The 27,710-nt window shown below is 30.4% G+C and overlaps 3 protein-coding genes, 1 long non-coding RNA gene and 2 pseudogenes across 4 annotated transcripts; 2 read left to right on the top strand and 4 right to left on the bottom strand.

Moving 5' to 3' along the window:
• Positions 1 to 1,343: 1,343 nt before the first annotated feature.
• Positions 1,344 to 3,350, bottom strand: LOC146912939 (glucan endo-1,3-beta-D-glucosidase-like). The gene has a single exon (XM_085720809.1). It carries the CDS (start codon positions 3,348 to 3,350, stop codon positions 1,344 to 1,346), a length of 2,007 nt encoding a protein of 668 aa, XP_085576935.1.
• A 9,342-nt stretch (positions 3,351 to 12,692) lies between these two features.
• Positions 12,693 to 14,651, bottom strand: LOC146912938 (uncharacterized). Its single transcript, XR_015014878.1, has 2 exons — positions 14,213 to 14,651; positions 12,693 to 14,044 (listed from the first exon to the last, which is right to left on the bottom strand). It is a non-coding gene; the product is annotated as an uncharacterized LOC146912938 (long non-coding RNA).
• A 3,297-nt stretch (positions 14,652 to 17,948) lies between these two features.
• Positions 17,949 to 20,290, top strand: LOC146912937 (glucan endo-1,3-beta-D-glucosidase-like; annotated as a pseudogene).
• Positions 20,291 to 21,370: 1,080 nt separating this feature from the next.
• On the bottom strand, positions 21,371 to 22,431 carry LOC146912936 (two-component response regulator ARR11-like). Its single transcript, XM_085716243.1, has 3 exons — positions 22,304 to 22,431; positions 22,075 to 22,224; positions 21,371 to 21,974 (listed from the first exon to the last, which is right to left on the bottom strand). The coding sequence occupies exons 1-3, from the start codon at positions 22,419 to 22,421 to the stop codon at positions 21,712 to 21,714; spliced, it is 531 nt and encodes a 176-aa protein (XP_085572369.1). The 5' UTR covers positions 22,422 to 22,431; the 3' UTR covers positions 21,371 to 21,711.
• Positions 22,432 to 22,933: 502 nt separating this feature from the next.
• On the top strand, positions 22,934 to 25,137 carry LOC146912935 (glucan endo-1,3-beta-D-glucosidase-like; annotated as a pseudogene).
• A 233-nt stretch (positions 25,138 to 25,370) lies between these two features.
• Positions 25,371 to 27,489, bottom strand: LOC146912934 (glucan endo-1,3-beta-D-glucosidase-like). The gene has a single exon (XM_085716242.1). It carries the CDS (start codon positions 27,487 to 27,489, stop codon positions 25,501 to 25,503), a length of 1,989 nt encoding a protein of 662 aa, XP_085572368.1. The 3' UTR covers positions 25,371 to 25,500.
• Positions 27,490 to 27,710: the final 221 nt, after the last annotated feature.

Below are 27,710 nucleotides of genomic sequence, written 5' to 3'. Positions count from 1 at the left end.
ATGAATGTAATTGATTAATGTATATGTGGTTATTGTTGTTGATATGTTGGAATACATTATGTGAGTATTGTATGATATATAATATTATGATGTTCTATGATGTTAAGTTGATATGATTCATTTCTTATTGATGATATGATATTCTAGCACTGTTATATGCTGCAATTATTGCTGTTTGTTGCTGCTGAATCTTAGTGAAGATGTATAAGTCGGTCTAAGTTGTCATGATTTAAGAAGTTGTCCATTTTAATGGAATTGTATAAGATGTTCACGTTGTTGTCCAAGTTGTAGGAAGATTGTGTTGTTGCATAGTCGGCGATGGGGGCTTAATGCCTGACAGGTTCTTTTTGACCTTAGCGATGGGGGCTTAATGCCCGACAGATCCAAATATGACCTTAGCGATGGGGACTTAATGCCCGACAGGTCCAAATATGACCTTAGCGAAGGGGGCTTAATGCCCTGGTGGTACCACATGCATAATGAAGTTGTCTAAGTTGTTGTTGAAGTTGCTAAGTTGTTGTTGAAGTTGTAGTTGCATTGTAGAGTCGTCATAACTTATATTTAATGATGATTTAATGATGATGTCTGACGATGATGCCTTGATGATGATGTTTGTTTATGATTTGATGGTGATATTTTGATGATGATGTCTGTTTATGATTGATGAAGATAATAATATGATACTAAATGATTATTAACGCTGATGTTTATGATGTCTTAAGTTGTAAAATATATGACGATACTTGATTATGATTTAATGATGATTTTTGCTTATGAATTAGAGATGATAATTGTTTACGAACTAATGATGATATTTGATAATGATAATTAAATATGATTCGATATAATGCTAAATGATAAATGTTTTATATGTAAATGATGATTTATGTTGTTAAATGCAGCTAAATGATAAATGTTTTATATGTAAATGATGATTTATGTTGTTAAATGCATTTTGATGAATTATATGTTTAATTTATTGACTGTGAAATCTCACCCCTTCTGCGTATATGTTGCCTTGACCGTGGGTAATGTGCAGGTAATAAAGATTAGAAGTGTTCGTGAGAGGACTCCTCACTTGTGTCTAGGTGCTCTGATACGTAACGGGATGGGGCTTGCTTTCTTATCTATTCCTTACGTGTCTTATGAACTTTTCACGAATAAGTATTGAACTAATTTACGAGATTTTGATAAGGCCTGCGTGCCAAGACTTTAGTATGCTGAACTATTTTCCGCTGCATGATTTTAGATTTTGATGTTGAATTTGAGAGATAATTATTATTATCCATTTTATGTTTTAAAAGAAGTATGTGACATTCCGTTTGTGATTTAATTACTCTGATTTATGATGAAATTTTTATGTTGGGAAAACGGGGTGTTACATTAGTCATCGAATTTCCATCTTCAAACCCCTTTAGGCTTTTTATATTCTTCAATGCACCTTTATTGTCATAAACTCCCTGCAAGGCAAACACAAATCCCTTCATTTGCTGACCAATACCTTCCCTTTTTAAAGCCGGCAATGTCCATTCAACCAGTTCTTTCATATACTTTACATCTGAAAACAAAATTTCAGAAATAGGCGACAAGGGTAACACTTGAGCACCAAGTCTTGCTTCTCTCCACTCAGCTGGTGCAAACCACAATCCACTGTCTCTCTTGTTAGACCACAGAACTCCCATGATCCTATTCTCTTTAGTAAAATCTTTTTCATAGAGCTTTCCATCCTTTTTAACATGCCACCACATTTTAGCAGCACAAATTTCCAATGAAGCAAGTGTTGATCCGATGGACACAATTTGAGCATCACCATAAGCCATTCCCATCAATGATGCATCATAGTATGCATTTACAGCCTCACTACTTGCCATTTGATTACTTCCATCTGCAAACTCGGTTAGCCCTCCGGCCCATGAGTGCAACTTGAAAAGATCAAAACACCTCAAACGCACATAATTGGAGTTCAAACTCGTGCTCAAGTTCATAAAATCTTCCAATAATGAATATGCTTGAGCCTTATACTTCCTAGTCCTACCCCAAGCTGGATCAATCTTGGCAAGCACAGCAATTGCATAAACAAAATATCCCAAAGTAATATGATGATTATTATAAATTCCAAAACCATACTCCGCATTTGAATCAGTAGAGCCTTGTTTTGTAATAATCCCTCCCCATTTTTTATCATAGAGAAATCCATTACCTTTGAAAGTTCCATCAAGCCAAGGCTCAATAGTTTCCTTCAAAAACTGTTTAACCTTAACCTTCGGTATTGCATCATAGAAAAAAACCTCTTCAGCTATCAAAGCAAGCCTTGCAGCTCTTGCAATCAATTTTCCAAAAGCATGACACGAAGTGGTTTTTATTGACGAAGAATTCAAGCCTTCAACATCCTTAAAAAGTGATGAAACAATTTCTTCATGGTGTTTTTCATTCACACCCTTTGTAGAATACCAAGTAATAGAAACATGATCAGTTTTCAAAATCCATGAATCACCAACAACGCCAACAAGATCACCATCAATACTTCTATACTTGAAATCATTTAAAACAGTAACATTCTTAGATAAAAGCTGAAGATGAAGAGGGTGTGCTAACATCAACAAATCACCCCACCCTTTCTTCTCCCATTTATACTCAACACAAAATGGTTCTCTGAGTATAGCATCACCTGACACAGGATAACAGAAACAGTACCTGTCAAGAACAGCCTCATGTTTTGAATCGGAATCCGGCAACAAAGCTATCCGAACTGTGCCAGAAAAGGCCTCTGAAGTTAACTCGCAATGGCCTTGAGTCAACTTAATTTTTATTGAAGAATACAGTATCCATGCTTGATTGTTGTTCAACCGAATAGTAAACTTTGTAGAGGAATCATTTGAGTGGAAGTAAATGATATCGTCAACGGTTGAAATGGAAAGAGGAGTTGGTTTTGTTACAGAAAGAGTCAAATAAGGACTTCCTCTTACAAAAAAGAAACTCATGCTGGTTGAAGGAATACCTAAAGTTACACTAAGATGACTATAGGAAGTGATTACATGTTTTCCACTGGAATTTTTTTCTTTTTTAGAGGAAGTGATTGTAAGATCAGGTTTGAAGACTTGAGATATAACTTTAGCGTTGGAAGAACGATTTGGATAACAAACAGAAAGTGATGAGTTTGAAGGTTTGATAAGGTAAGGGTGAATGTATTCAGGTTGGTCACCATTGTTTAGGACAAAGTTTTGGAAGAAAGAGTTTGTAGGTAGGGGTTTGGATAGCAGATTTGGAGAGAAGAATTTAGAGGGGTCAGGGAGGACAGTGGAGTTAGCTTGTGAGAATAGAATAGGTGTGTTCTTATTGTTGCTTGCCATTGCAACTTGCAACTGATTTTGAATGACTAAATTGTTGTTTAAGATGGAAATGGTTATGGTGCTAGAGAGCTTTTATAATGTTTGGAAGTATTGTTTGTAACAAGTTTTTATCCGTTATGGTTTGGAATTTGCAGGGTTTTGCTTTTGTGTGATGTTTATATTTGATGATGATTGGTGGAAGTAATTGAATTGATTTGAATGGAAGATGGAAAGGTTGAGATTAATGTGGGAAGTAAAGTGTATTGGTTCAATGATAAACATGGTTTACGTACACCCTCCGATCATTAATATAAGCAAAAATCCACTTTTTAGATACATTTAATTAATGATGTATGTGGTCTTTATTTTATGTCACATACATCATTAATTGAATGTATCTAAAAAGTTGATTTTTGCTTATATTAGTGACCGGATGGTGTACTTACTTATATTTTTATACCTACTTACTTATGATGATTGAGTTGGTCTATTTGAAATACCTTCAAATATTTCAATTCAAAGTCTTTTGGTGGCTAAGAACTTACTATTCCTTTTTTACTCAAATGAAATGATAAATAGGTATGTCATTTTAGTAAGATTTGTTTGTTCTAAATTATATACCATCATTTTATAATGGAAGTGCTAGAAGTAGCGAAAAATATTATCGCAAGAGTTTCACGACATGAGCTCACAATTTGCCATTGGCTTGTAGTCACACATATCTAATCCTGATTTCCATACTAAGTAAAGGAACAAGGTCGTTCCGAAAAATTCGGAATGACCAAAATGTGCTTCGTGATGCACTCGTGAAAAAAATCCGCTGAATATAACAAATCTCTTTTATAATATCAATAAATCATGATTACTTAATTTTTTTCATTATGTCATTTCTTTTAAATTTAGGTTTTTCATACAATTAATGAAGAATATTTTTGTAAAATAACTCATAATTATTATTTTATATACTACAACATTAACTAAATTTTTTAATTTATTTAAAATTGTCAGTGACATATAATTTAGGATAGAGGGAATATCTTTTTTTTTTTTTTTTGAAGGAAGAGGGAATATCTTTTTAACTTTTACTCAAATGAAATTGAAATGAATGTAAACCAAACTCCTACATGTTTGACCAAAATGATTCAGGTTGAACCTGAACTTAAACCGATTTGGATAATATAATTTATTTTTCCACCCTACCAACTTCTAACGTTCCCTTCAATATTTTCATTTTATCCTCTTTCAAATTCTATAACCCCTTCAGTAATTGCAATTTTTCTTTATAAAACCACCGAAAATCAAAGTGAAAAATGATAAAACCTGTAGAATAAAATAAATGATTTTTTTGAAGAAATAAAAATATAAAAATACCTTTACAAATTTTCTAAAACTCACATAAAGTTAATGCAATGTTTTCTGGATTTTTACGAGAATATGAAGAAAAAAGAATACAATTAATAGGTCTAAACAATAAAATTTTGTACTTATGAAGGGCAAAATCACTTAAGAAAACCGAAAAGTTATGAGAAAACCAATTTTTTAATTTTTCAACTTGAAATGTGCACTTTCAAGATCTAAAACACGCTAGAGCATTGAATTAGTGTAACACCCTGAACTATTATGGTTAGAATGATTATTATAACTAGCGGAAAGACGGGCACTATCGTGCCCGTCTGTCCGCTCTTTCTACTGCGCTAACGCATATGATTATTTTATTATGTTTGTTTGTATAATTTTGATTGAAATTTTTAAATTTTTAAATATTAATGAAAATTATTGATATATTGATTTATAAACAAAATATTGTCAAGGCATTTAACAAAATTATTTTTGAATTCAACATATTTTAGTTTGTCTGCATATAAAGTTAAGATAGAATAATGATCATTTATTGTTTACTCTAATAGTAATTAGTGACATCATAACATAAATGTATGAATGACATGTTATGTAAAAGAAACATTGTTACGATTACGATAAACAAATATCTTTAAAAACTATATTTTTCGTAAAGTCTCCATCTTCTCCTTCTATTTTCCATTCTTTAATGAGAACTTTTGTTGAATTTTGTGAAACTCCTCTTGATAAAGCTACATATAATTGGCCATGGCTGAAAACATGTCGTGGAAGATAGATTACGGCATTGGGAATGGTCTGCCCTTGTGACTTATTTATGGCAATAGAAAAACTTAGTCTAACGGGAAATTGTTTTCTACTAAGCACAAAGGAAAGTCCTGAACTCACATTTGTTTTTAATTTAATTCTGGGCAAGAATGTTTTTTTTTCCAGCATTGCTTCCTGATAGGATTTCCACATCCAACATATTCTTAAAGAAACCACGACATAACAATCGTGTCTCATTACACAGGTCATATCTAGGGTCTATGTTTCGCAACAACATCAAAGGTGCACCTTTTTTTACCTTTAAAATATGTGGTGGGATACTTGGATACTTCCTTGAGAAATTGAGTTTAGGAATTCCTGTTGATATAAGTTATGAATATCCCCTTCAACCTTGTCAAATGACAACAAATTATGTTTTTCTCCTGGAAACTGATTGATAGTTAATATTTAAAATAGTGCTAACAAATCTTTTTCTAAAATATTCTGAGTCCTAATCTTTTTTTTAGAGGATTTAAAGTCCAATCTTTAACATTATTTTTTGCTCACGTTTGTTACTAATATTTTTTTTAGAGGATTTAAAGTCCAATCTTTAACATTATATTTTTCTCACATTTGTTACTAATCTTTTTATAGAGGATTTAAAGTCCAATTTTTAACATTATTTTTTGCTCACGTTTGTAACTAATTTTTTTTTTAGAGGATTTAAAGTTCAATCTTTAACAATATTTTTTGCTCACGTTTGTTACTAATTTTTTTTAGAGGATTTAAAGTCCAATCTTTAACCATATTTTTTGCTCACGTTTGTTACTAATTTTTTTTAGAGGATTTAATGTCCAATTTTAACATTATTTTTTGTTCAAGTTTGTTACAATTGATCAAAAGCTAATGAAGAGTAACCTATATTAATAAAATAAAATATTAATATTAATAAAATAAAATAATATGGAAATACTATTTTTTGTGTAAGGGATATGAAAATACTTGGCAATCTTTGTCAGTTGTATTGAGGGGAACAACATGTACAACATTTTTTTTTGGAAAACACATGTACAACATAAAAGCGGCTGATAAAAAAGTAACATGAGTTTTTGTTTTGTGTTAGTTTTTTTTTTAAATTGATATGTGGTTACGGAGGTAAAAGAGGGTTAACGGGGACGATTATTGACATGGATTAGTAATCCACATGTTATTTTATAATTGGCTAACAGAACAGTTCATAAGGAACTGTGTGTAAGTTTTCTCCTTAAATTAAATTTATTGTTATATTTTTGTTACATGTGTTATTTGTATTTAAAATTAAAATTCAAAATTAAGGGTATTTTTGGAAAGAAAATTCCAACCCAAAAGTGTGCTGAAAGGGGTAGTTTTCTTTATATATAGTATAGATATACTACATCCGTCCTTAATGATAAGATTGAAGAAAACTTACATACTTTTTATTTTAAAATTATAATTAAACCAATTGATAAAAACCACTTTTCCTACTAATCTCTATTCTCACTGCCAACACTACCCCACCAATACAACACATACCTATTTTTTTTAACAAAAACAAAAAATGGGTAAATAAGATTGACAAGTGTTTGAAAAAAGAATGGATGGTTTTTGATTTTTAGCTGAGTGTGGTGTTGAAAAGAAAAAAAGACAAGACAACAACTTTGCTTTTCATTTGCCAAGTCGACACACTATTCCTCTTACAAACACATACCCATTTTTTTAACACTTCAGTTTTTACATCAATTGTTTCTTAGAAATACATGGAGCTTACTAAAAAACACAATGATAGTTAACTATCGTTGGTTTTTCAGTTATAAACCAACGGTAGTTAACTACCGTTTGTGTCTTCTTAGCAACTTCCATGTGTTTCTAAGAAACAATAGATGTGAGAAAAACAATTCTATTTTTTTTCCTTCTCAAGTATTCAATGGACTTTATTTTTTTTAAGGAAGTATTCATTAATGGACTTGCCATTGTTGTTGTTCAATCACTCTAAGAAATGTATTTATAAATAGGGCACAAATAAACACTACTCCCTCCGGTCCTTAATATAAGAAAATTTTCAAAAAAATTTTTGGTCCTATTTATAAGCAAATATCACAACTTTTAAAGATAGTTATTGCTTAAAAGACTTTTTTTACCCCTCATTTAATGTTTGTCTTTTTAATATTAGTTGATGTATTTAATGTTTCACAATATTCTATAAGGGTATATTTGTAAAAATGTTTAAAAAGTTACAACAATTAATGCTGACATTGGTTTTGATGTTTTTTGGTTTTTCTTCTTATATTAAGGACCGGAGGGAGTATTATTTTTTTCTTCTCACATTGTTCAAGAAGCAAGAAAAAAGGGGTAGCTAGCTTTAGAAAACAAAAAAGAAAAGAGGAGTGAATCTCTCTATGTTTGTATGTTTGAACTTAATTTGTAGGAGAAATTAATATGAAGAATAGCTAGTATGAAAAGAAGAAGTGTTTTGGGGGGTGGCACTTTGGTGACATTAATGTCACGGTGACATTAAATCTGAGCCACACATTGTCATTACCATTGCATCTGAGCCACACAACACATCTAATGTCACCCAATGTGTGGCCCAGATTTAATGTCACCGTGACATTAATGTCACACAAGTATTTCCCGTGTTTTGGGTGCATATATAATAACATAGTTTGACTGTTACATTGTGATTTTAAAACAAATGGTACAAGCATGTGATGATTGGCCAAAATGTGCAAAACTTATAAGTTACTCAAAAGTAAATATGACTTGTATCAAAAAAATGGTATAGTGAAATATATAAAATTAACAATTGTTATCTTATTTGTTTTCTCGTATGTAGAGGTCTTTTGTATGAGAGAAAGGACAAGGAATTGAAATTGGAGACCATGTGAGAAGTGTTAACAAAGGTACATTGCACATTAACAGTGCAGAACTTATGATCACGACCTGCTTAAGAACATTGAACTTTATGGGATCGCCATGAATTAATGAGTTTTTAGCTATAGATTTATAATTAAAAGGGTGAATAGTGTTTTTCACCCCTGTAATATAGGCCATTTCCGGTTTTCACCCTTATGAAATTTTTCGTCCGGTTTGCACCCTTGTAAAATTTTTTTTTTCCGGAAAACACCCCTCCCCCCTCCAGCTCAGCAGATTCGCCTATGTGGCGCTGACGTGGCGCTGTCTTGGCTTTTTTTTTCATTTTTTATTTTATTTTGCTTGCCACATCAGAAATTATTATTAAAATATTTAAAAAATAATAAAAATTAATTTAAAAATAAAAAATTAATTTAAAAAATTTGAAAATTAATTTTTGAAAAAAAAAATTGTAAATTTATTTTTTTACAGAAATATTTTTGAAAAAATTCTTAATTTTTTTTTATTATCAAAATTTTTATGATTTTTTTTCCAAAAAATATTCAGATTTTATCCAAAAATTTAAAAATCAAAAAAAAAATTCGAAAAATATTTCCAGAAAATTATTGAATAAAATTTTCGAAAAAAACCAACTTTTTCCAATATTTTAATTTTGAAAAATATTTTACAAAAATTATGGAATAAAATTTTCAAAATAAAAATTGAATTTATCTGTAATTTTTTCCAGAAATTTATTTTCGAAAAAAAAATTTGAATTTAAAAAATTATAAAAAAGGTAAATGATTTTACAAAAATTTTTTTAAAAACTTTTCGAATCTGGAACTTTTTTTCGAAAAGCCAAAACTTTTTTAAAAATCTGGAATTTTTCGAATCTGAAATAGAATTTTTTTTTTTTCGAAATTATGAAGATTTTTTGATTTCGGCTAAAGATTCTAACGAAAATCCATTTTGGGGCTAATGATTCGAAAAAGTTCATATTTTTCTTTCGAAATTAAAAACTTTGTTTTTTTTAATACAAAAAATAAAAATTTTGGTAATAAAAAAATCGTTAAAATCTTTTTAATTTCTAAAAATAAAATCTTTTTTCTCAGAAAAATTTTTCGGAAATTTTTTTTCGTAAAATCATTTGCCTTTTTTATAATTTTTTAAATTCAAATTTTTTTTTCAAAAATAAATTTCTGGAAAAAATTTAGGATAAATTCAATTTTTTTTCGAAAATTTTACTCCATAATTTTTATAAAATATTGGAAAAAGTTGGTTTTTTTTTATACAAAGAATTTTTTTTTGAAAATTTGCCTTTTTTGTATTTCGAAATTTAAATTCCAGATTTTTTAAAATATTTTTAATTTCGAAAAAATGTGATTATATTTTCTGTTTTTTCTAATTTGAAAATTTTGAAAATAAAAATTCCGGAATAAAAAAATCGTAAAAATTTTGGTAATAAAAAAAATTTAAGAATTTTTTTCAAAAAAAAATTACAATTTTTTTTTCAAAAATTAATTTTCAAATTTTTTAAATAATTTTTTTATTTTTAAATAATTTTTTATTATTTTTTTTATTTTTTAATAATAATATCTGATGTGGCAAGCAAAAAAATAAAAAAAAATTAAAAAAAAAAGCCAAGTCAGCGCCACGTCAGCAATTTTGGTGACCTGGAGGGGGGAGGGGTGTTTTCCGGAAAAATTTTTTTTTACAAGGGTGCAAACCGGACGAAAAATTTCATAAGGGTGAAAACGGGAAATGGCCTATATTACAGGGGTGAAAAACACTATTCACCCTAATTAAAAATTCAATAATTAAGGTTTAAAAAAAGAAAACTTGTTGGAGTTTAAGTGCGAATAGTCAGTCCCACATTTCCCTAAAAATGGAGGAAATGTCGGTAAGTGATCTATATATCTAATGTTCAAAGACTTACGGTAAATATGTTTGTGAAAGTCTTTTAGAGTCGGTTGAACATTCAACCAATGACTACACGCGGCTCTCTCCTAACTCTCCAACACAACTTTTTGATTATAAAATTAAAAGGTGACGGTTTGCTTAAAATACCGTCCTAAAAATGTTGGTCATGAATTTTTTTTTTTTTTTTTTAGAGAAATGTTGATAAGGACTTAATATTTCAAAAGAGGTATATTTGTAGATGCAAACAAATCAACTCAAAACTTTTGTATAAACAAAAATGTCAGATAATTAATTATACAATTGCAGGAGGCAACTTTTCAATCAATTAAAAATATTATTTAGACTAATTTTTTTTTATATCATAACATAATTTTTTTAACAAAATAGCAACTTAATAGTAATGATTATGAAACCGGTCATTTAAGAATGAATAATCAATTACATTTGAAATTTCATTAGCTCATATCTTATTTGTCTAAGTTAGAACGGTTTTGGTTAACTCTAACAGAGCCAAATATGATTGGGTTAACAATTCTTCAAATATAATTGATCATTAATCATTAGTAGACCAGGTCAACAAACCATTAATATTATTTTGTATTTCTGTCAAAAAAATCTATATTAATCATAAAATCAATTAATAAATTTTTTTATTGGATTAAAAAACTAACTTAATACAATTGTGTTATAAATTTAATTAAATATTATAACAAATGATTTTTTTTGTTATCATGTTATTTGAACGAAGTGTTCACAGTTGTTTAGCAGTGACTAATTTCTACTGAAGAATCTTTGAGATCGAACGTCTAACGTCTTGCTTAAGGGGTCCTAGTCCCATACCACTTGAATCAATTCATTCTAAATAAAATTTATTATTTATTCAATATTTATTAAATTTTATTTAAAAATAAAAATAGTTCTAAACCATTACTACCTATATCTTTTACAAAAATAAAATGATTACTGCATATATCTTTTACAAAAATAAAATTATACTCCTAAACCATTAATTACTACCTATATATGCATTTGTATTCTTTAAAAAAAAATGTATTTGTAAACAAAAATAATAATAAATAGGCTTAATTAATGATTTGGTCCCTTAAGTTATTTGTTGGTTACATTTTGGTCCCATAAGTTATTAACGTACAATTTGGTCCCTTAAGTTACTTTTTGGTTTCGTTTTGGTCCCTTAACTATTAAAATTTTCGTTTTGGTCCCTTAACTTAATTTTTGGTTTCGTTTTGGTCCCTTAACTCTTCCTCCGTCAACCACTTTGGTCCTTTATGTTAGGATGAATGTATTAGCGTTAAGGGACCAAAACGAAACCAAAAAATAAGTTAAGAGACCAAAACGAAACAAAAAAATAAGTTAAGGGACCAAAACGAAACTTTTAATAGTTAAGGGACCAAAACGAAACCAAAAAGTAACTTAAGGGACCAAATTGTAACGTTAATAACTTATGAGACCAAAATGTAACCAACAAATAACTTAAGGGACCAAAAGAGTAATTAAGCCTAATAAATAGCTATATATTTCTTATTTAAAAAAACCATTACGACCCATATCGCCAAATATAAAGTAATACATTTATTATTTGGCCAAATTACATTCACCTGGTGATAAAATGTGACACACACCCTCTCTATTTTATCAAAAGCACTAACCTCCTTGGTTTTTGACCCATTAAACTATCATTAGAGAAACTAGATTGCTGACCCGTGCGCCGCACGGGTCTTGTGAGCTAAAATCATATCATAATGTATATTGTTTTCGTGGTGTAGTTATAATGTAAATTTAAAAATACTTAATACCCAATGAATGTTTCAATAATCAAGGATTATTTTTAGCTTAACAAACCCGTGCAGTAAAATTATAATTTTAATAATTATATTAATTAAATGATGATTATACAATTATAAAATAACTTATAATTTAAAGATAAAAACAAATCTATAAAAATAAAAATAAATATTACCCTGTCTAGAATGCTAATTCCTCCTTAAAAAAATGCTAATAAAAGGGTATTAAATTAAACATTAATTTACATAATTGAAGGTTTAAAACTGTTTTACAAATGCATGCAATCAAATCAATTCTGGACGACACTTCTTTTATGTTAGTTTCTACAAAGAACTTACAAATAAAAAATATTAACACAAACTATAAATAAAAATAAAAATTATAAACAAATTAATCTCAAAGAATATTAGCATACAAATAAAAATTAAATAATTAAAATTAAATTTGTCAATAAATGTTGTGATAAGAAATATATTAAAATTACAAATAAAAAATCTTGTCTTTATTTTTTGCCTTGAATAACTTCTGTTTAAAAACGATGAAATGCAAATGATAAAAAATTTACATCATAAAACTTAATTATACCATCACAATATTCACCTTGTATCCTATCATTTTGTAGGATAACAACAATAGTTTAATAGAGTCCTTATGAAATTCAGCAGCTAAAGAATAAATTATAATTGTTACTTCATATAGATCCTCTAAAAAAACAAAACTGGATATTGATGAGAATACTTGTTACAACGTGTTAGTTGAAAATTTTGCTCTCATGAATATGATCATCATATTCTAAGCCTTGCATGTGCAGCCATATATAAAAGTCCATCGCAAAACCACTATAGTAAATGCTTGTTTAACTGTTTGAGATGCAGAGATAGCAACAAACTACATCAGTTACAATCTTAAAGAAATATAAGAGAAGGAGTTTTTGATGAACATTTTGAAAAATCAAAACATGACAAAGATTTATTTGAACATTCTCTTATCTGCATATTCTATGAAATGTAAGCTAATTGTCAGGACATGACAAATCTCTAAATATGAGCTCTCAGCTGTAGCGTTTTTTTTTATGGCAGTTAGATACCGTGTCAAAGAAAATTGTACTTCATCATCTTGATTTTGTTGGTTGTGCTGTCTTCAACAACATTAGAGAGTTTAGACTTCAATTCCTCACAAAAAAATGAAAGCAACCACATATTAGAGCCAACAACCTTTGATAGTTTCAAAAATGAAGTCATGAGAATAAAAATGTACATACGTGCACCATAACATAACAATTTGTACAAAAAATTAACCCATAAGATAGATCAACTTAGCGGTTGGCACTAACATTATTTTTAACTTCAACCAAAAAAACAAAGATCTAGTAAACCCAAATTCAAAATGTAACATGATCAGTTTAAAAAATAATATTGTGACAAAACTAAAAAATAATCTTCCATTGAAAATCTTAGAGTTTCAACTATTTAAGTGGGCTCCTTCAAAAAAAAAAAAACTATTTAAGTGGGTCATTATTACGTACATATCAATCATGATAGAATAATATCCCTCAAAAATAATCATGCTAGAATAGTAATAAACAATTACTCTTTTACTTAAATTTAATTTTTAATACTTAAATTTAATTTTTAACATTGTATATAAAGAAGAAAAGAACATATTGTGTTTTGTCTTGAGAAAAAGAAATACGTAGATATCACTTAAAGAAAATCATATTGTGTATATTATCCACATACATGATATAAAAATGTTCAAAGAAGAATCAAAATAAAATTAATTTACCTATAAATAATTAATCACAAATTCATTATTGGGGAAAGAAAGATTATCGACAGAGGCTAATAGAACCTACAATAATACATTTGTGTATACCTGATCACAAATAAAGCTACAACAAAAGAAAAACTCTAGGACCTCATCATGGTGAAACCTCACGAGTCCACCCCATTTTCCCCAACACTCAAGGCAAGTTAAAAATGATAGTACTCATCTATCAAGATCTCCCATTTTGAAACCTATGCATCCCGGAAAAAAACAAAAACAAAATACAAAGAAGAAACCATAAGTAAATGAGAAGAAGAAATTCATAAAAAAAAAATGGCGAAAAAAAAAGAGCAAAATAAAGGTGAGATATATGGTGTGGAAAAAAAAAGATATTTGAAGAGAAGGGAAAAGAAAAATACCAAAATAATGGTTGAAGGACAAAACCATGTATGTATAAATGTGGGAAAGAACAACTGAAGCCAGGAATATGATTTTTGGAGAATGTTGTGTAGTTGAAAAGTCTAACTACAATTACCAATATAATTGAAAATCTTTTTGAACGGTGCAGCATTCTAAATAGAAAACTAAAAGGCTTATTAATTTCCATTCTTTGTTGGAAACAAAAAAAAAGTGAAACTTTCAAAATGAAAAGAATATGTAAAGGTTACTTCCTAGTCTTTATAATGTCACCGATTTTTCACTTTATTTTTTAAAGAATAAATTTGAAATTCAAACCGGCATTGATTTGAGAGGGAAATTTTTATAGGGTTAAAGTGATTAGCAATTAATACAATAGAATTAGAGGGAAAAATTAGGTTAAGTGATGGCAAGACCTAATAAGCTTTAAGAGTAAGTGATAAGCAAACGTAACAAAACTGCATCTTGTATCTCGACTAATATGCTCCAACACTAACTATGGATTTTAATTGAACAAAAGCAAAAAGTGGTAAGGGCTGATTCGGTTAATTAAACGTGAAAAAGAAAGAAAAAAAAAGCATTTGAAAAAAGAATGGATGGTTTTTGATATTTGACAAAATGTGCGATGAAAAGAAAAAGATAATATACAAACTCATTTGTGGTGAGTCCACAAACAACTCCTTCACTTAGAAACACAACATAAGAGTGAATCTAAATGTGTGTTTGGTATCATGGTGAGTATGTCAAAATCACGGTGACTTGTGATTTTACGAAAGCTACAAAGTATAACTTTTGAAAAATCATGACGAATCATCGTGATTTTGATACACCCACGGTGATACCAAACATTGGCTAAGTGGGTAGCTTTTAACTCGTTTGCCAAATCCACTAACTAATGATAGAAACACATATTTCATTTTCTTTTTAGGGTAAACAATGCTTTTAGCCCCTGTAATATAGGGCACTTTTGGGTTTAGCCCCTGTAAAATTTTTTTTTTAGATTCCACCCTCATAAAATTTTTTTGTTTTGGTTTTGGCCCCTGACCCCTGTGACTCAGCAGAATCTATGAGGTGGAACTGACGTGACATTTTTTTTTATTTTTCAATTTTTTTTGAATGCCACGTGTGTAAATGAATGTCCACGTGGCATTTCTGATTTTTTTAAATAAAAAATATATTTTTTTAAAAAAATATTTTAAAAAAAAATATTTTTTAAACTTTTTTTTTAAAAAAATATTTTAAATTTTTTTTAAAAAAATATTTTTTAAAATTTTTTTCAAAAAAATAAAAAAACGAAAAAAAATCTTAAAAAATAAAAAAAATGAAAAAAATTCTGAAATTTTTTAAAAAAATTGGAAAAACTAATAAAAATGAAAACAAAAATCTAGAAAATTTTAAAAATAAAATATGGTAAAATTAAAAAAATGAAAAAATTCTGGAAAAAATTAATAAATTTCGAAAAATTCATATTTCCAAATTTTTTTCAATACCGGAAAAATAAAAGAAATTCATATCTTTTTTCAGAAATTACTTGTCATTCGAAAAATACTAATGAAAAATACACATGTTTATAAATACATCGGAATACACAAAAATTCTCGAAAAAAATACTAATGAAAATTTCGAAATTTCGAAAAATACACAAAAAACTTAAGCTTGGTTTGTAAATACACATATTTTTTCCCTTATTCTCGGTTTATAAATACACAAAAATTCCCAAAAAAATTTTTGGAAATAAATACACTGAAAAAACCTAAGCTCGACATATATACTAATGAAAATTTTGAAATTTCAAGAAATACTAATGAAGATTTCAAAAATTTCATTTTTTTTAAAAATGATTAATCTTCAAGAAAATTTCAAAATTTTTTTAAATATTTTCCAGAATTTTTTCACAATTTTTATTTTTCATTAAAATTTTAATTAGAATTTTTCCAGAATTTTAATTAAAATTTCGAAAATTTTAATTAAGATTTTTCATTAAAATTTCGAAAATTTCATTTTTCCAAAATTTTAATTTTTTTCAGAAAATTTCAAAATTTTATTTTTTCCGAATTTTTCATTTTATTAGATTATTTATTTTTTTTAATCATTTTTTATTTTTATTAATTTTTCCAGAATTTTTAAACTTTTTTCCGTATTTTTTAAATTTTTATTAATTTTTCAATTTTCCAGAATTTTTTAATATTTTTTTTCAATTTTTTTATTAATTTTTCATTTTTCCAGATTTTTTTTATTAATTTTCAGATTCTTTTATTATTTTAAATTTTTCCAGAATTTTTTAATTTTTTTTAAAAAAAATAAAAAATGCCACGTGTACCCAAAAAAAAAATATAAAATAAAATTAATTATACAGTCAGCGTGACACGTCATCAAAAAAGGTGACGTAACATGCCACGTCAGCGCCACGTCAAAGATTCTGCTGACTCAAGGGGGTCAGGGGCCAAAACCAAAACAAAAAAATTTTATGAGGGTGGAATCTAAAAAAATTTTTTTACAGGGGCTAAACCCAAAAGTGGCCTATATTACAGGGGCTAAAAACACTGTTTACCCTTCTTTTTAAAATTGTGCAAAATGAGGATAGTTTCTAGCTTGGAAAACAAAAAAGAACTGAAGAGAGATTGGTGGTTTGAACTTTTGTTACAATGGAGAGCGCTATTGCTTGTTTGAACAACACCTCTATTCTTCTTATAAAATTTCCCCCTTTTTATAGGCAATTCTCTTCTTCCTTCACCCTTGGATCCACTTAGTGGTTGTGTGAAAATTGGAAATCAAATGGTAAAAGCATGCGGTCCTTGAGTGGCAAAAAATTGCAAATGTAAAAAGTTAATCAAAAGTAAATTTGACTTGTATAAAAAAATGATAAAGTAGAGTGTATAAAATAAAATGTTGTAGATATATATCCACTTTTTTTTTTTATCCAAGAGGGCCAAATCTTTAGATTAGAGGCCATGTTTCTTGAGATGATTTCATTATTATATATCGTGTTGTCCAACAAGTGTGAGTCGGACGTCCCACATTATTTTAAAAAATTGATGAGCACTTTATAGGTGATAAGACCAATAAACTTAATGTCTTACGGTTTTGGATAAATATGTGGTGTCTAACTCATTTGCATGATTACTCTAAGTCCAATGTGTGGATGATCCCCTATACTCCCTTTGTGACCAAAACTAGCATCAATTTTCCATGCAACACAATGATCGAAAACTTATTCATGCAACATTTTGAAGTTACACAACATGTGATACCACACATAATAGAGGAAGAACCAATTAGTTGGTAAAATCAGAAAATAAAACTAAGTACATTTTATAATCTTTTGTTATGGCATATTTTTTGAGTCATTTGTTATGGCCCTTGTGGTCTTACGGAAATGAAATAGACCCCAGATATTAGACAGTCTAGGACTTTAAATAAACTCAAATTACATGCAACCTTTCAATCTTCCATTCAATTTAATCTCATAAAATTACTAGTCCCTATGATCCTAAAAAAACACAAAAAACCATCCAATAAACATCATACAAAAGACAAACTCAACAAGTTACAATGCTTCCCCTAACAAGTTACAATGCTTCCAAACCATAACTATTAGTAGTCCACAAATTCCAATACTATTAATACAAAACAGTCACAAGGAAGGTGAGAACTCTCCATAACCATAACCATTAGTACCACCTTAAACAACATTACTTCTATAAAAAAACTCTCTATCACCACAATAAACGTACATTAGCCTTTCAGTAACATAATCACACATATACTACTTTCACTCTTACCAGTTGCTATGGCCAACAACAAAATTAACAAACCTTTTGTGTTCCCACATGCTAATTCCACTGTCCTACCTGACCCCTCCAAATTCTTCTCTCCAAATCTACTATCCACACCCCTCCCTACTAATTCTTTCTTCCAAAACTTTGTTCTCAAAAATGGTGATCAACCTGAGTACATTCATCCCTACCTCATCAAATCCTCAAACTCATCACTTTCTGTTTCCTATCCAAATTGTTCTTCCAACTCTAAAGTTATATCTCAAGTCTTCAATCCTGATCTTACCATCAGTTCCTCATCTCATCAGATATTCAACCAACACCTCAACACTTCATTCTTACATAACATCTTCAACACTGCTATGACTATTTCATCTTTCTTGGGAAATACTACTGGCCCTATTTCGGGTGCAGTTCACAAAATATCGTCCTACAATGACCTCAGTGTTACCTTGGATATTCCTTCAAATTTGAGAATTTTTCTTGTTAGGGGAAGTCCCTTTTTGACATTTTCTGTCACACAACCATCCCCTCTTTCCATCACTACCGTGCATGCCATTATCTCTTTTTCTTCCAATAATTCTCTAAAAAAGCATACTTTCCGGTTTAACAATGGTCAAACTTGGATTTTGTATGCTTCTTCACCTATCAGGTTGAGTCATGGTCTTTCTGATATTGTTTCCGAACCATTTTCAGGCATAGTTCGAATAGCTTTGTTGCCGGATTCCAATCAGAAGAATGAGATTGTTCTTGACAGACTTAGTTCTTGTTATCCTGTGTCAGGTGCTGCTGTGTTTAGATAACCGTTTCTTCTTGAGTATAAGTTTGAGAAGAAAGGCTCAGGTGATTTAATAATGTTGGCACATCCTCTCCATCTGCAGCTTTTGTCTAAGAAAGATTGTAACATTACTGTTTTGAGTGATTTTAAGTATAAAAGCATTGATGGAGAGCTTGTTGGTGTTGTTGGTGATTCTTGGCTTTTGAAAACAGATATTGTTTCTGTAACTTGGCATTCAAGCAAAGGTGTGAGAGAAGGATTGCATGATGAAATTGTTTCAGCACTTTGTAAGGATGTTGAAGGACTGAATTCATCAGCAATAAAAATAAAATCATCTTATTTTTATGGTAAATTGATTGCAAGAGCTGCAAGACTTGCATTGATAGCGGAAGAGGTTTATTTCCTTGAGCCTTGGCTTGATGGAACTTTTAATGGAAATGCATTTGAAGGAAACCATTGAGCCTTGGCTTGATGGAACTTTTAATGGAAATGGATTTCTTTATGATAAAAAATGGGGAGGTATTGTAACCAAACAAGGTTCTACAAATACCGGTGCTGATTTTGGGTTCGGAGTTTATAATGATCATCATTATCATTTTCTCTATGGAATTGCAGTTCTTGCTAAGATTGATCCTATTTGGGGTAGAAAGTATAAGCCTCAAGCCTATTCAGTCATGGCTGATTTTATGATTTTGAGTATAAATTCGAACCCTAGTTACACGCGTCTAAGGTGTTTCGATCTGTATAAGTTACACTCTTGGGCTGGAGGGCTAACAAAATTCACTGTTGGAAGAAATCAAGAGAGTACTAGTGAAGCTGTGAATGCATATTATGCTGCAGCATTGATGGGAATGGCATACGACGATACAGAACTCGTAGTGACTGCATCAACACTTACATCATTGGAAATTCTGGCGGCTAAAATGTGGTGGCGTGTGGAAGAAGAAGGGAATATATATGAGAAAATGTTTAGTAAAAACAATAAGATAATTGGTGTACTTTGGTCTAACAAAAGAGACAGTGGTTTATTGTATGGTCCGGCTGAATGGAAAGAATGTAGGCTTGGGATTCAGCTCTTACCATTGCTTCCTATTTCCGAAGTCTTATTCTCTGATGTGAAGTATGTGAAGGGACTTGTGGAGTAGACATTACCTGCTCTAAAAAGGGACGGTGTTGGAGAGGGTTGGAAGGGGTTTGTATATGCTTTGCAAGGGATTTATGATAATGAAAGTGCATTGCATAAGATAAGACAGTTAAAAGGTTTTGATGATGGAAACTCATTGACTAATCTATTATGGTGGATTCATAGCAGAGCTGATGGTTTGGTAACTGATTTCACAAAGTAAATGATTTTTATGAAGAAATTGAGAACAATGAATCAACGATGTCAAGCATTTTGTCTTACATTTCCTTAAATGTTATCGGTCTCTGTTGGATTTGCAATCCTTTTTGGTATTGCACTTGTTGCTCCTTGCTAGTACTGAAATTATGTTGCAATGTTTTGAATCATCGATGCACCTCTCATTGTCAGGAATTTCAAGGTTCTAATGATGCAAGTTTGTTTATTTGTTCCATTGCAGTTTTGTGGTGACAAAAAAGTGAATTTGTTTCTAATGATATTTATGTTAATTAATTTCACTCATTCATTCTTAATTTTGGGTCTAGATTATAGGATTACTCAAGGTAAATGTCCAGAATTGTAGAAAACTACAAAAATTATACAATTTTAAAGGAAAAAAGTATCACAATTTTATTTATGATAGGTAGGTTTAGATTGCAAAACTTGTAAGAGTTGGAACTCTACAGTGATGACTGATGACGATATTCGGCAGTGAATGCAGTAGAAGATTTCTTGTTTTGAGTATCTTGCAGATTCCATCTTCTTCAATATGATATGTTCATAAGTTATTTTGTATGGAATGTAAGTTATTATATAAGTAGCAACGTGCAAGCAAGTTGAAGGATGAATTGAGAATCAATGAAGTAATCTTGATGCCTAAGGTAATCTCACAACTAGAGACTAAATAAAGAGCAATGATATTTGAACAACCATTTGCTAACAACTTTTATGACAACCTCTCTTTTCTCTCTTTTCATTGGTCAAAAACAATGGAGAGAGAAAAAGGAAGAGAGAGAGTAAGAATATAATGTGAGTATGAGAGAGAAATTTGTCTAAAAGTTGTCAAAAAATGGTTGTACAAATATCATTTCTCCTAAATAAATCATATCAGACATCATGCTATTGATCTATGTTCAAAGTGGGTCTTGAAATGTTTATCACCTTAGAGCACAAGTTTTATGTGAAAATGGCGAAACCTTCAAATCCGTTGGGTCAGTGGTTCGTATTTTCATTGCGTTGCTTTATTCCTCTCGTCTTCTTCTTCGTTTGTCTTTACTTCAGGTTATCTTCTTTCCCTGTCCTTGTCCTTCTCATTCAATCATTTGTCAATCATATTCTTTTCCGTGGTTAATTAGTGATTTACGTGTTTGTTAATATATAGTTTATTTTAGTCACAAAACTTTAACCCTATAAACACTATCACCTGCGATCTTTGTTAAACCCTAAACCTTAAAACCTTAAAAATCAACTTGAGTCCGACACCTTTGATCAAAGACGTGTCTGGTGTCGGATAGTTTATGTGTTCGAGTCAGGGGTAGATCTAGACATTTGATACATGTGGGGCTAAAATAGTCCATCAATGTATCAAAATTTTAAATTGTCTTTGATTATACACTTCGTTGGTCAAAATAGTCCTAACATTAAAATACTTCATTAATATTGTCATATTAGCTCTTCAATATATTTACTTATTCTCACTTTATGACTAATAAAGTACAAAATCAGGGACTATTTTAGAATTTTAATACATTAAGAGACTATTATGACTACTTATTACACCCTCTTCATCTACGGCTTTTAATTTATCTGAGAATGATTATAATAATGTTACTCTTTTTCTTCGTCACCTTTTTCCGATGTTGCATCGTTTAAGCGTAAATTTGAATCATCTCTTGCCCTTATTTGGCTACCTTCAACCCCCAATTGCTCATTGATTTTTTGTTTTTTATTTCCTTTCATCATTTTCCTAACAGCATGATGCCACATATACTTTACTTGATTTTCAGTGAATGGCTTGACAAAACAGTCACAAGCTCCATTTTCAATGGCCTTCATTATTCCATTTGTTGATCCTTCAGAACACATCGTCACTGCACATAAATAAATTATAATGTCTCATCTCATGCAAGTATAAATTAATCATGTGATATGATATGATATGATAATATAATTAATTATATATTTACTTACTAATGACAGGAATATTGATTTGTTGTGTCAATTGTTGCAAGAAATCAAATGAATCCATGTCCGGCATTTGAGTTTCAAGTAGTACCAAATCAAAATGCACCTTTTGTGCTATCAAATTCATGGCTGAAGAAACCGTCGAGCATGTTGTAACTGAAACAAAGAAACAAGAATTGTAACAAAAAGATTGAGACTTTCATAGGTTAATATAATTCAATTAAGAATTACAAACCTTGGTAATTGAATCGAGACCATGTTTTCTCAATAGCATTGAGAAGATCAATATCATGATCAATCACAAGAACTTTAACATTGGCTGGAAACTCATTTCCAAAGGAAAAAAAAGCCATTGCAAAAGAAAAGAATGAACAAGAAACCAAACACTATCACTCTTGAGTTGATGATTCAAGTAAGGTGGTTTTAGGGCATATATATAGTTGAAATCCAAAGACTGTAGCTGGATCCAATCGACTAGGCCAGCTGTATAGAGCCTGTATATTGTAAATTCAATGACACAAACTTGAATTTAGTCATAGAGTTGAATGTTAATTTTTTTTTTTTTTATGGTAGAGATTTAATGTCTAAAATCTTATAAAATTAATTATTATTGTATTTTTTCTAAATAAATAACGATTATAATAAGAAATAAGAAATACCAATTTTACTTAATTGGTCAAAGCGAATTTTCACAAATGACATTCAAATAATTCATTTAATATAGCTATTAAGGGCGTTGATGTGTCGGTGACGTGTAAGATGTTTGTGTTAGTGCTTCAAAGATTTGGATAGTTTTGTTCACAGATTCTGATTCAAGAAAAATGAGACTGTTCTTGACATGTTCATTTCTTGTTTGTTCTTGACGATGGAGAAGAAAGGTTTTGGTGGTTTGTTATTGTTAGAAGTAGCACATCCTCTTCATCTACAACTTTTATCTGAGAATGATTATAACAATGTTACTGTTTTAATTGATCTTAAGTATGAAAACATTGATGAAGAGTGTGTTAGTGTTGTTGGTGATTCATGGCCTTTGAAAACTGACACTGTTTCTGTAACTTGGCACTCTACAAATGGTGTGAAAGAAGAATCACATTATGAAATTGTTTCGGTTCTTTCGAATGATGTTGAGGGTCTAAATTCATCTGCAATTACAACGACTCCGTCTTATTTTTATGGAAAATTGATTGCAAGGTTGGCTTCAATAGCTGAAGAGGTTTGTTTCCTTGATGTGATTTCAAAAGTAAGAAAGTATTTGAAAGAGATCATTGAGCCTTGGCTTGATGGAACTTTCAAAGAAAATGGATTTCTATATGATCAGAAATGGGGAGATATTGTTCTTGTAAAACTTGATCCATATTGAGGTGAGAAGTATAAGCTTCAAGTTTATTCACTCACGAAAGATTTTATGAACTTGAGCACATGTTCGAACCTGAATTATATGCGTCTAAGGTGTTTCATTCTTTATAAATTGCATTCTTGGGCTGCAGGGTTAAGGGTTACAAAAATTGAAAATGGAAGATACCAGAAGGGAACTAGTGAAGCTATATATTAGTGATTATTCCTTAGGTGTTTCATGCGTCTAAGGTGATTATTCCTTTCCTATCTCGATTGAAAATACCAGAATTGAAAATGTATGGTTGACATTCATCAAATTAAAATCATAATCATGAGGGTTAGCCACTACTAAAACTAAGAAACAAAGTTGGCATATTTGCTGGAAAACACTCTTCACAGTCGTATTTTTGCTTGTTCCAAAATGCCCTCATTTGAAATTGCTTGTACCAAAATGTCCTCATTTGAAAAAATTAAATGTGAACTATTCCTGGTACTATAGTAGGAACAATCTTAAAATATACTAGTATCAGAGGTATAGCAACATTATTAAAGACTAGTGAGAAGTTTAAAGTGAGATTCATGTTCTATTGTTTAACCTTGAGCAAATTTTGAACTTATAGTGGATACTTGTTCGACTAAAATTGATCTGTCTATCAACTATTTTCTCATGAACTAATAGTTTTTTTTTTTACTAGCTTATAATATTTTTTGATAAGTTAATTCAAGCAGCTTTTAAGTTTTTTGGTTATCATTTTATGTCAATTTTACCCTTATTTTCTTTATTAAAACTAAAGAAATATCATTTAAAAAAAATCTTTAACCATTTACAAACATAGTTTTGCACAAGCGGAAGATATTTGAGGTCTTTAATTATTTTATCAAGGGTTGATCTTTGGTCGCTACGTATGGAAAAACATTTGTTGGGAGACATCAAATGTCTTAAATGGATCTCAGTTACTTTGAGGGAATTAATCTCTGCAGTTACGTTTGGAGGGCGCCTTTGATTTTATTAAAAAAGAAACATGTTTCAAACTCTTGATATTGGCTGCAAAAAACATGAAGCATCTCCTATATGGACAAGCTCATAAAAATAAACTATAAACTCGTGAGAAAATTAATGATGTTACCAAACATGTCTTTTTAGTTTTTATTATAAGCAACTTCATTTTTGTCATTGAACCTATACACTTCCCACCTTTCTAAAACTGATCTTTACCATCACTTCCTCAAAAAAAGGCTCAAGCTCATTCACTATTGAAAGATTTTATGATATTGAGCACAAGTTTAAAACTCGAATTGTACACGTTTAAGGTGTTTTGATCTTTAAAAGTTGCATTCTTGGGCTGGAGGGTTAACTGAATTTGCATATTATGCCGCAACATTGATGGGAATCAAATGGGAAGTTAGGAAGTATTTGAAGCAGACTATTGAGCCTTGGTTTGATGGAACTTTTAATGAGAATGGTATTGAGGTATTCTATATGATCAGAAGTGTAGAAGATTTATTACTAAACAAGGATGTGCTGACTCTAGTTCTGATTTTGGATCAGAATCTTATGCAATTGCATTTGAAATCTATTTCTATCTGGAAGATTAGCTTTGTTAGTTTCATTCAACAGAGACAAGTTAAGATAATTTTCAAGACAATTTCTCAACTGATGTTCGGCTGCAGATTAAGGCTTGTTTACTGTCATATTCTGTCTTGTGCATAGTTTCGCAGGCTACAAAGATTTAAGTCGTAATTGGAACCATTTTTTGCTGTAGCAGCGCGAATGAATTGCTGCAGTAAGAGGTCTTAGGTGTTAGTTTGGTGATTTTTAGGCATGATTTGTTATACAAATTCAGTTATACTATGATAAACTAATTCAAGAACATTCAGTTATACATATTGACTGAGAAATATAGCAGAATGGTAGAAAGTAACCAAGATAAACTAGAAAAAAAAAATCTAAATAGTAAATACTACAATTATAAAAATGAAACTTGTTGGATTAATATAAATTTAGCAATATACAAGCCACTTAATTTATCATGAATATATTCTTTTCTTTCTTACAAGTTGCTTCCAAAACATCACAACCATTCAGTCATTCACAAATCAACCTCTACTGGGAATCCACCACAACAGATTACTCAAAGAATTTCCATCATCAAAACCACTTAACATTCTAATCTTCTCCAAGGCATCACCCTTGTCATAAATTCCTTTCAAAGCATACACAAACCCTTTCCATCCTTCACCAACACCATCCTCTTCCAAATCAGGCAATGCCCACTCCACAACATCCTTCACAAATTCAACATCAGAAAACAATAACTCTGAAATAGGTAGCAACGGTAAAACTTGAATGCCAAGCAAACATTGTCTAGCACCATGATAACCAAACCAAAGTTCGATATCCCTCTTATTCGACCAAACAAGACCGACCATCCTGTTCTGTTTTGTAAATTCTTCCTCGTACAGATTGCTTCCCACTTTCACATGCCACCAAGTTTTAGCTGCTCGAATTTCCAATGCTGTTAGGGTTGATCCAATTGAAACAACATTGGCATCACCATATGCTAAACCAATCAAGGTAGCAGAATAATATGCATTAATAGCTTCACTGCTACCTTTCTGATATCTTCCATTTTCAAACTCAGCTAATCCGCCAGCCCAAGAATGCAGCTTATAAAGATCAAAACACCTTAGGCGCGTGTAATTTGGATTCAAAAGTGTGCTCAAGTTCATGAAATCTTCCATGAGTGCATAAGCTTGAGGCTTATACTTTCTTCCCCAATCAGGATCAAGTTTAGCAAGAACAGCAATACCATAAAGAAAATATCCTAAATGATTAAGTTGAGCGTTAAAAAATTCCGAACCAAAACAATCATTACATTCATCACAATCTTTTCTGGTAACAATTCCACCCCAACTTTTATCATATAGAAAACCATTTTCACTAAAAGTTCCATCAAGCCAAGGCTCAATTGTTTCCTTCAAAAACTTCTTGATTTTAACCTTCAGAATAAAATCAAAGACGAAAACCTCTTCGGCTATCAATGCTAACCTTGCAGCCCTTGCTATCAATTTACCATAAAAGTAAGAAGAAGTTGTTGTTAATGCTGATGAATTTAGATCCTCAACATCTTTCAATAGAGCTGAAACAATTTCTTTATGGTACTCTTTCTTCACACCATTTGAAGAATGCCATGTTACAGAAATAGGATCAGTTTTCAAAAGCCAAGAATCACCAACAATACCGACAAGGTCTCCATCAATGCTTTTATACTTAAAATCATTCAAAACTGTAACATTATTGCAATCAAATAAAAGCTGTAGATGTAGAGGGTGTGCTAACAGTAACAAGTCACCTGAACCTTTCTTCTCCCATTTATACTCAACACAGAATGGTGTTGTAAAATCAGCATCACCACTCATAGCGTAACAACTACTGAACCTGTCAAGAACAGCTTCAGTTTTTGAATCAGAATCCGGCAACAAGGCTATTCTAATAATGCCAGAAAACTCCTCAGAAGTAGCTATATAAGAATGACTGTGACTCAAGTTTATCAGTGAAGAAGCATACAAAATCCAACTTTGACCATTGTTAAGGTAAAATGTAAACTTTGTAAGAGAATCGTTCGAATAAAAAGAAAGAATCTCATGGCTTGTAGTGAATGAAAGATGGGTTGGTTGTGTGACAGAAAATGTCAAAAAAGGACTTCCCCGAACAAGAAAAAAACGTAAATTTGACGAAGGAATATCCAAAGTTACACTAAGGTCACTATAGGAAGATATTATGTGATTTTCATTGGAACTTTTTGTAGAAGTTATGGTAAGATCAGCATTGAAAACTTGGGATATAACAGAAGAGTTGAAAAAGCGTGATGGATAAGAAACAGAAAGTGATGAGTTTGATGATTTGATGAGGTAAGGATGAAAGTATTCAGGTGCATCACCATTGTTGAGAACAAAGTTTTGGAAGAAAGAGTTTGTAGGGAGGGGTGTGGATAGCAAATTTGGAGAGAAGAATTTAGAGGGGTCAGGTAGGACAGTGGAATCAGCATGTGGGAATAGAAAAGGTTTGTTACTAGTATTAGACATTGTATTGTAGCTGATAGTGGTGAAAGATAATGTTTGTTTATGTAGTGTAACTCGGTAATATATATAAGGAGAATGTTAACCGGTGCCCCATGGCATTGGTTAAGCAGCTAAAAGTGGTATGATTTTATTAAAAAGTGGTGTAATAATTAGTTAGTAAAAGTAATAGTTTATATTTCCAAGATAATTTTTATACTTTTGGATTCCTTAACCAGTGCTCCAGG

Source organism: Medicago sativa, chromosome 6 (genome assembly GCF_051527215.1).
Source record: "Medicago sativa cultivar Bolivia chromosome 6, Bolivia_mono, whole genome shotgun sequence".
Lineage (NCBI taxonomy): Eukaryota > Viridiplantae > Streptophyta > Magnoliopsida > Fabales > Fabaceae > Medicago > Medicago sativa.
This window is presented reverse-complemented; position numbering and strand designations above follow the sequence as displayed.